Here is a 10,480-nt window from a genome sequence, read left to right as displayed (position 1 = left end):
TTCTTCTGTTGTCATTGTGCATGCGTGGACATCTCCCTATGTTTCTGTATATTTATATGAGATAAATGTCTTGTTACCTGATGTAAAGTGCTGCGTTGTATACCTGATTTTAATATACTATATTTACAACTGTCATCGTAGGAATGCTAATATCCATGTGCTGTAAAGCGCCTTAGAGTATTTTTTTGCAAATTATATAGAACTCTATACAAATGTTGTGTATTTATCCTTTTATAATTAGATATCAATGGTCAATACTAGTAAATTGACTCTATTCATCTTGGGGACATTTTACCGGTCTGTCAGACGTCAATACCATATGTTTAGTCCAAGTAACAAAGACAGCGCACATGTAGCTGTATAAGAATCTTGTCCTATTTATATCCATTGTCTCCAGGTTTAATGCTAGCAACAGAGGTGTGCTTTTCGCCATATGCGTTCCATTTATTTTCTTTCTGTTCTTTTCTTGTCCTGTCGCAATAACAGCAGCCAATATACAATAACCTTGCTAATCATAATATATTTTTTGTTTTTATGTTTAACTCCATTAACGAATGCTATATATACGCAATGAGGACAACATATACGTAAACAAAATCTTCCCCGTTATATGTGTATCCCGTCTTTTCTAGTCCAGCCCCGGCAATAAGGGCCACCGCTCTGGTACCTCCCTCGTAAATAGTTACTTTAGCCCCACGCAGGGGGTAGTTGCTGGCATGGAATATGTGCGCACCACCATTCTAAACACCATAGTGAGGGCATATTTTACAGAGAATTGGCTAACCATTGTTGAATAGCATAGCTTACATTTTTGCAATCGAGTTAATTGAGTTATATTGATAAACAATTATACAAGTTGGGAATACATGAAAATAGGACATGCTTTATTCTAGATATTTTGTAACAGGAAGATTAGGATTGTTTAACTTTAAATTAACTCTATGACTTAAATAAGTTAGTTTGTTATAAAGATCTATCGATGGAATTTTAGAGTATTTTTTGCAATTAGTACTCTTACCTACATGTACGTCGGCAATGAAGACTGAGATCGTGACATTGGAAATAAAGACTGTGACTTACGACAGCGGTGAGGACAATAGTATCCATTCTACCAAACAACATCCTGACCTAACTCGGCTGTTTAACTCTATGACTTACGTCGGCTGTTGAACTCTATGACTTACGTCGGCTGTTTAACTCTATGACTTACGTCGGCTGTTTAACTCTATGACTTACGTCGGCTGTTTAACTCTATGACTTACGTCGGCTGTTGAACTCTATGACTTACGTCGGCGATGAGGACGAGAATTGTCTTACTACAATTAATACCCTGACTTACATCGGCAGTGAAGACGAAGAGTGTGTCATTATACATTCCTTTCTCTTTCAGGGCGGCCGTCACGGTCCCTACCATGTCGTCCATGGCCGTCACCATACCTGTTTCATGATGTCAATTATCTTATTTTAAATAAATTTATAATAAATAAAAGGCGATGTGGCTTGAAATCTTTTAATCGGTAAATAATCCTTTAATAATTGTTTTACTTTCGTATATTATTTTCATTTCAAATCTGCAATTATAGGAATAAACTTGTTTACTGTTGTCAAAGATGAGCGTATCACATACACACACAGGTGATTGCACTTTGAAATTTGGTAATAGATGCAGTAAGCTAAAATTGGGTTACACTGCTTTATTATAATACCTATAGCAACGAACAATGCATTACTTAATTGAACTTTTGGTGTTAAGCTATACACATATCTCGTCCATACACACCGGAATATTTCCTTCTTCCTTCGTGCTTTATGTTGCTGTACATGTTCTCGTACTTTGTTGGCACCTGGTGAATTGACACAATGGCATACATATTATAAGTATTCGAAGAGAAGAGATATATTCAATGTGAAAACGACATATTTCATTAAGGACAAACTATAAGTGTGTATATCACAGTTTTCTATATCACATGAAGAGATAATATCATATATCATTGTTTTGATTTTAAACCACTGAGTATACCAATAGTCTGTACAGAAATCGTAAACTGTATACCTGCAGTACTAGTGCTAAACCCATACACGTGTGTATGCCGTATTAGCACTATCAAATACACCAATCTGAACACGACATGAGGTTGTCTTACTGCCAATAACGTAAGCTTGTCATTTACAACTATGATATGTACATTCGTCAAATTTAGTACCTCTGATTGGATTATCGATGAAAACTAGAACTTTACTGAAGTTCAATTTGTATATATATTTTAAATAGATACTTATTTCTTATAAAAAAAAAATCGATATAAAATTCAATATTTATTTTACTTAAAGTACACACATTCATTACTAAGTATCTTTATGAAAAAGTGAAATGCAATGCAATATATATAAACACTATATCAGTAACTAAATGACTCTTCAACTGTGTGATGTGTTTCTGTAATACCTCTAATGGTTCATGTGATGTGTTTATGTAATACCTCTATAAGTTATGTGATGTGTTTAGGTAATACCTCTAATGGTTCATGTGATGTGTTTATGTAATACCTCTATTGGTTCATGTGATGGGTTTATGTAATACCTCTATTGGTTCATGTGATGTGTTTATGTAATACCTCTAATGGTTCATGTGAAGTGTTTATGTAATATCTCTAATGGTTCATATGATGGGTGTATGTAATACCTCTAATGATTCATGTGATGTGTTTATGTAATATCTCTAATGGTTAATGTGATGTGTTTATGTAATATCTCTAAAGGTTCATGTGATGTGTTCATGTAATATCTCTAAAGGTTCATGTGATGTGTTTATGTAATATCTCTAATGGTTCATGTGATGTGTTTATGTAATATCTCTAATGGTTCATGTGATGTGTTTATGTAATATCTCTAATGGTTCATGTGATGTGTTTATGTAATACCTCTATTGGTTCATGTGGCGACTGGAACGGGAAATACAGGAAAAACGGTTTGTCTTTGTCGTGTTGGGAAATCACCTGTTTGTCTCGGTCAGCATAGATATACTGAAATAATTAGTATTAGCAGAAGTCTAAATAGTAAGCATAAACGATGCTGTAGTTGATTGATGTCGCTAAATAAAGAGGGAAAACAGTCGCTCTGTGCATTTCGATTTTGCTAGTGTGGCAACCTCTTGCATGAAAGTTAAGCCAACTTAACGTACATATGTAGCCATTGGAGATGAAATGGTAACATCCATGATTTGATACATAACCTGTATAATTCAGGTATACATTTGGTTTATTTGTGTTTTACGTCCTTTAATCTCTTATGGTCATTTAAGGACGTGCCAGGTTTTGGCGGTGGAGGAAAGTCGGAGTTTCTGGTGAAAAACTACCGCCCTACAGACAGTACCTGGCGACTGCCCCACGCAGGTATCGAACCCACGACCCAGTAGTGGAGGGCTAGTGGTAGCAGAAAGTGAGACGCCTTAACCATTTAGTCAACGCGGCCCCAGGTATCCATATAAGTCAAGAATAAGTTTTGAAAGTTTGACTATATATTGATTGATATATTATTCTGTCCAGAATTGGTTGATTATGTTCCAATATTAAACATTATGAAAATATTTTATTCCATTGATAGCTATTAGATTTATATATACATTGAATCAATAACATACCTTAGATAGTATTTCCTACGGAAACAATATCCAGGGGAAACATAAAGAGTTTTCTCTTTTTAAATAGAATGTAAATGTTACGGTGAAAAACGAAATTCAGTTGAATAATCTGACTATTTATCACATACCTGTTGGATCTTGTTATAGTAATACAAGCAATTTTCATACCATGAAGTACAACGTTCTGTATTGCACATGTGCAATACGGAATGTTGTATTTACCTACTAGCCTGAACCACTTTTTATGAGAATCCCCTTGTCATGGCGAACTAAAAAATTCCCGGTATTTGCAAAAAATATAAAAGTTTATACAATCTTTGTCTCTACCAAATACGGAAGGTATGTGATAAAAGCAAGACCACACACTTGTGTTTTTTTAACGAATCTGAAAGCACTCGTTTATTGCGCGGATGTATATATGCGTCCGCGCAACACACTCGTGCTGTGTGTTGTCTTGCATATATATCACATAATATCTAGGGAATTAGACTTCAGGAAAAACTTGTTAATTTTCGAAACAATTCATTACGAGACAAAACTGAAATTATTGTGCTTGAAAGTGCTGAAAAACATTTGGAACCCATATTTGATATATTCAAAGAGAATGATTAAAATAACTTCATTTTATTCACTATCTCAAATTCGCTTATCTTTCCATAATCTTACGTTCGTTGTAAAATCCTGACCTTAGTCAACACTATTTTAGGCCTTAATAGATTATTGATAAAAACGAGGAGAAATAGATCTCACCGTTGAATATGTTGTCCTGTCTGGTAAGATGGCTTCTTCACCATTTCTGAAATCATTCCCCCCGACTGGTAATGGAAAAGGGTCAAAATCGTTATTATGGTTTTTTTCCTGAATTCAAGCGCGTTGTAATTTTTTATTTAGACACAGGGTACATGTCAACACAACATTCAAGGGGCAATTTGTAACTGGATGATAACAGTTTAGATTAAAAAAAAACTGTTGTTTGATTGTCAACGAAAACATTGTTTTTACAAAATATTTTACTTCGATAAAATGGATCAAAATGCAATAAATGACATGTTCTCCTTTGATGAGATTGCAGCAAACTTTACGATATTTACAAAGGAATTTGGATGGCACTTTCAACTTTAATGATTATAAAACCCTTTTCATGCTCGGGGTCGTGGCTTAGGAAAGTTCCACCAAAGGAGTGTAAAAACCGAGGCTTGCACCATTTCGAAAGTTCCGAAAGTGGAATTTCCTATTCCATCATCACGTCACTGATGTCCAAATGTGATGTTATGCACGTGCAATGTGGTGTAAGATTAATTGCATCTTTTCCGATGATGGGGGTTAGAAAAAAACCTTCTTCCAACGGGTTATTAAAGTTTTGCCAAGGGATAGACATCTATCAATAATATCCCGAGGGTGGATATTTTTCTGTCTTACTCTTAGAGTGGAAAATGGCTATTTTTCTCTGATCTCTATACAAAATTTGTTAAATGAAATACATGCGTTGATTGTATGAACACTAAATTAGTTATCGAACGTGATCTGCTATTTTTACGTGTTAACGTGACGTCATACAATTGATATTACAGGGGGATCCATGGTGAGATAGAAATATCTTTCCCTGACTGACATGAATTGTGCGTGGATATCTTTGTCTGAGTTAGAAAACATTTTCGTGTATTTGTGTGAAGATATGAAAAGATAAGGTTTGTAGATGACTGCGCAGTGGCAGTTTCAACATGTATATTTCCAATATTCTCCAAAATTGAATAAACAAGTGGCAATAACATTTGTTGACGCATTTACTAATAGGATAGGAAAAGCATTTAAAGCGAAATCATAGATTTAGTCTAGCAGTTATAGGTGTTGTGCTTGTTATTTAGGTTAATATACAATTAGCTTATATTACATAGATGGAACAATACTGGGTGGTTTGAATACAGGAAATTAATGATTACTCCACTTACATACACTTCGGTTGTAATAATCCTCCCTTCCATTGTAAAACCCATAGAACGTGTCAAATCCCCGGAACGTGGGGGTACACTCCCACTTACAGTATCCCAGGTGCCACCTGCAGATATAAACGTGTTTACCGGCAATATTCACGAACCTTTGAAATGAGTGTACATGTTATCAGCCTTTGTTATGACGTTTTCCGAAACGGCTGACCTCTGTTACACAAAGCGGTGCCTAAACTCGAACAGGAAAATGCTTGTATTTAGTGGGTATAGTGTTCCTTATAGCATGCACACTAGTTTAGACTTTTTGTCCCAAGCATCACCGATCATACTAGAGGGACGAAACAGCTGTCTGGTACAACATGGATCAGTTTGACATGCGGTATCTATTGTAGTGTTAGCCATATATACATAGTTATATGATACAGACTATAGGCAGACTATTGCGAGTCTACTATGAAACAGACTATAACGGTATGTACTGATTGTTGTGTATTGTGTACTACGTCACGATAATTGAATAAAGCATGGCTTGACCAAACCACATGCGTTGTCTCTGTATCACGAACAACCTATGGTGAATACAACATACAACATGGTGTCAGAATAGCGGAAGATACAGAAAACCCAAGACATGTGGTAACATAAGGTTGTGAAATGACTGTTCTCGCATGACTAACCGTACATTGCTCATATACCCATCATTTGTTCCATTCGCGCAACTCCCGCACTTTCAAGATTAGACAACAATGGCGACGTATCAGGTACAGCCGCCCGAAAATTTCACGTTCTCCAAACCCGAAGAGTGGCCAAATGGCTGAAAAGATTTGAACGTTTTCTCGTAGCTTCAGAATTGATTTCGAAGGATGAGTCAATACAAGTCAACACTCTTATTTACGCAATGGGGAATGATGCGGAAGACATTTTCCATTCGTTTGCTCTGACGGTGGATGAGGCTAAAACGTTCCAAACTGTGGTAGATAGGTTCCAGGCACATTTCGTCACTCGCCGGAACACCATATTTGAAGGCGCGAAATTCAATCACAGGAAACAAAACGAGGGGGAGTCTGCAGATAATTTTATCACAGCTTTGTATACCCTCATATAACATTGTGAGTATGGAGCATTGAAAGAGGAAATGATTAGGGACAGAATAGTTGTGGGAATCCGTGACAGTAGAATGTCGGAAAAACTACAGCTTGACGCAAATTTGACCCTAGAGAAAGCGGTGACTCAGGTTAGGCAGCGCGAGGCAGTCCAAAAACAACAGAGTGTAGTCAGAGATGAATCCGGATCAGCAAACGGTTCGAGTGTAGGTTGAGATGCTATAAAGAGGGACAGAAAAATCGCCCTGGTAAAAAGAACAGCTACAAGCAAACTCAAGGGAGTCAAGGGAATAGTCGTTTTCAAAACAGACATTCAAACAAAAATCAAAGTACTCAAAGTACTCATAACTTTTATCAGAGATGTGGGAAGTCACCGGGTCATCCCAGAGAAAAATGTCCAGTATCGAATGTGGAATGCCACAAGTGTCACAAGATGGGACATTACGCCATGGAATGTAAGGCTACGGTGGATGAAGTCTACCAGTATCAACCTGAGCAGGGATTTGATTTCCTTGGAGGAATCAACGATAACTCAAGTAAACCATGGTTGGTGAGTTTGACTGTGGACGGGGCCGATCACAAAGTTGAATTTAAAATCGACACAGGAGCTGACGTGACTGCTATACCCGAGAAAACTTACACAGCAGTGAAGGGTAAGGGACATATGCACAAATTACAGCCGGCAGACAGAGTTCCTCAGGGAGCTGGACAGAACACTTTGAAAGTCATAGGCAAGTTTATAGGCGTGTTAGCTACAGATAAAACACAGTCATCTACGGAAATATATGTGATCCAAAACTTATCAAATCTTTGTTAGGCAGACTTGCTATTGAAAGGCTTAATCTCATCAAGATGATGGCTTCCGTAGAACAGTCGGACGACTACAGGAAGAAATATCCTACCCTATTTCATGGATTAGGGAAGATGAGCAGAGAATATGAGATAAAGTTACGCGATGATGCTAAACCTTTCGCGATATCCATTCCGCGCCGCATAGCGTTACCGTTGCTTGACAAAGTGGAAGATGAACTCTCAAGAATGGAGTCGCTTGGGGTTATTTCCCCTGTTGATGAACCTACAGACTATTGAGCTGGTTTAGGTGTAGTTCCTAAAAAAACACAATACCGTAAGGATATGTGTAGATCTGACTCAGCTCAACAAATCGTTAAGGAGAGAGAATCACCAGCTACCGTGTACTTAGGAAACACTCTACAGACTTACAGGCGCGAAAGTGTTTTCAAAACTAGACGCCAATAGCGGATTTTGGCAAGTCCCTCTGGCTCAGCCGTCGCGGTTATTAACCGCGTTCATCACACGATTCGGGCGCTATTGTTTCAACCGACTTCCATTTGGAATATCATCGGCGTTTAAGAAATTCGCGACAGAATATGGGTTTCGCCATTACCCCAGCAGTCCGTATTACCCTCAAGGTAACGGTGAGGCTGAGAGAGCGGTCCAAAGTATCAAGCGAGTGATAAAAACGCAAACGACCCGTATCAGGCGTTACTCGCCTATCGTGCTACGCCACTTAAGTGCGGCTTCAGCCCAGCAGAACTGTTGATGGGCAGAAAGTTGCGTACAACTTTGCCAGAAAACCCCAAAAACCTTACACCGGAGTGGCCAGATTTGGCTAAGGTTCGCGAAAAGGAGACGCGGGACAGAATGACTCAAAAATAAAACTTTGACATTTCTCGTCATGCCAGACCTCTACCTAAACTCGAGTCAGGTCAGACTGTGTGGGTCAGAGGTCATGGAGGCAGGTTCAGTGGAACGGTGAAGTCAACTGCCGGTAATGACAGATCTTATCTGATAGAGACACCACGTGCACCCGAACACATGGTTAGGAGGAACAGACGGCATTTAGTGTCCGCTCCCAATCTAATCATGGAACCTTCAGAATCACAAGACATTGAGTGTGAGTCATTTACAAACCTGTGTACTAGCCCGAGTGTACTAGTTAGGTCACAAGTTAGGCATACAGACCATCCAACAACACCAAAAGTCAGTGTGCAAACCCAGCACCATAGTTCTACTCCAGATAGGGTAATAACATATACTCGATCAGATCGAGCTTCCAAACCAGTTAACAGGATGAACTTTTAGACTAGTTGTAGTGCTTCGGTTCGAACAATGTTACAGTTTAGTAGTTTAGTAACTTTACTAGTCAATGTGCTTATTAGTCAGTTTGAGTTTATAATAGTTAGATTGGTCAGTTATTCATCCATTGCAGTATTTGTAGAAGGAATCTACCTAAGTAAGGGAGATGTAGTGTTAGCCATATATACATAGTTATTTGATACAGACTATAGGTAGACTATTGCGAGTCTTCTATGAAACAGACTATAACGGTATGGACTGACTGTTGTGTATTGTGTACTACGTCACGATAATTGAATAAAGCATGGCTTGACCAAACCACATGCGTTGTCTCTGTATCACGAACAACCTAGGGTGAATACAACATACAACATCTATTACCTGAATAGGGGCACTCACATGTGTCTGGCCGTGCGTTCATCTATATACATTCATCTGTGACTAGTTTTACCGTACAAAGCTCTGCGGTTTCTATGATTCCTATCGGCTATTTTATTCTCAGATAGAATCTTTTACCTTGTGACTCTAGAATACACATTTGTTGATCATGTCTTTTTGCACTTACTTCCCAATAATATGCGTTGCATATCCGAGCTTCTTCAGATACTCCGACAGGAATGGAGTTCCAAGGGGGGAACAGGAAGCCTGCTTTGCCTTGATGACTAAGTGCTGTTAACGAAAACTAATAAGATATAAAGGGACAATCTATAATAATTAAATAGTTATCTAAATATAGTTTATGTTAATACTTACATAAAACTCTGTCACATGATTTGAACAATGCGACACTTTATTTCTATGTTTTTACCAGTGAAGTATTACGAGGACATACCTTTCCCTCGGAATATTACTACATAAGCAAACTGCGCATTAAAGTAGTGTTATCTTTGGCGCCATATTTTAATGACGTCATGCTTGACAACACGGCTGGATAGGCTACTAAAAGCAAATAGGTGTATCGCAAAAGTGTTTGCAAAGTTCCAAAGTATGGGGTTAAATATGTACCGAATCATGTTAATAATTGTCCTCTGCATTATGACATGCGCAACATATAGGTTTACATCGTATAACAATGACACCTTCATATTATATAGTGCGAGTTAAGACTGCTAAGTACATGAAGAACAAACACATTTCAATATTACCAATCATTACCAAATAAGAGTTTTCAGATATTAATATTTTCCTGTTGGCATATGAAATACAACTCGAGTTATATTTCGAACAGCACATTGGAAATGTAATGACTAGCAATACTCACCTGAAGTCCAGATTTAAAGGGATATATACCCGTCATAAACGCATGCCGGGACCTGTTCACATATAAAACAAGCACATGTCAATGAAAGTCCGAAACAAGTAGATGTAAAATTCACAATGCACCTGTCAAACAGCGACCTGAACCAATACATGTAGATTTTACAATACACCTGTCAAACAGCGACCTGAACCAATACATGTAGATGTTACAATACACCTGTCAAACAGCGTCCCGAACCAAAACATGTAGATTTTACAATACACCTGTCAAACAGCGACCTGAACCAATACATGTAGATTTTACAATACACCTGTCAAACAGCGTCCCAAACCAATACATGTAGATTTTACAATACACCTGTCAAACAGCGACCTGAACCAATACATGTAGATTTTACAATACACCTGTCAAACAGCGACCTGAACCAATA

At 37.9% G+C, this 10,480-nt stretch overlaps 1 protein-coding gene across 1 annotated transcript in view; it reads right to left on the bottom strand.

Moving 5' to 3' along the window:
* Positions 1-557: 557 nt before the first annotated feature.
* The window catches only part of LOC110447882 (arylsulfatase B-like), a 17,408-nt gene continuing 7,485 nt past the window's right edge, over positions 558-10,480 (bottom strand). Inside the window, exons 4-11 of the mRNA XM_021493848.1 lie at positions 10,051-10,102; positions 9,355-9,458; positions 5,593-5,699; positions 4,394-4,458; positions 2,925-3,026; positions 1,781-1,844; positions 1,340-1,437; positions 558-740 (exon numbers count right to left, since the gene is read on the bottom strand). Coding sequence (XP_021349523.1) covers positions 558-740; positions 1,340-1,437; positions 1,781-1,844; positions 2,925-3,026; positions 4,394-4,458; positions 5,593-5,699; positions 9,355-9,458; positions 10,051-10,102 — 775 coding nt within the window. The remainder of the gene's footprint in view (positions 741-1,339; positions 1,438-1,780; positions 1,845-2,924; positions 3,027-4,393; positions 4,459-5,592; positions 5,700-9,354; positions 9,459-10,050; positions 10,103-10,480) is intronic.

Source organism: Mizuhopecten yessoensis, unplaced genomic scaffold (assembly GCF_002113885.1).
Source record: "Mizuhopecten yessoensis strain PY_sf001 unplaced genomic scaffold, ASM211388v2 scaffold3645, whole genome shotgun sequence".
In the NCBI taxonomy this organism is placed as follows: Eukaryota; Metazoa; Mollusca; class Bivalvia; order Pectinida; family Pectinidae; genus Mizuhopecten; species Mizuhopecten yessoensis.
This window is presented reverse-complemented; position numbering and strand designations above follow the sequence as displayed.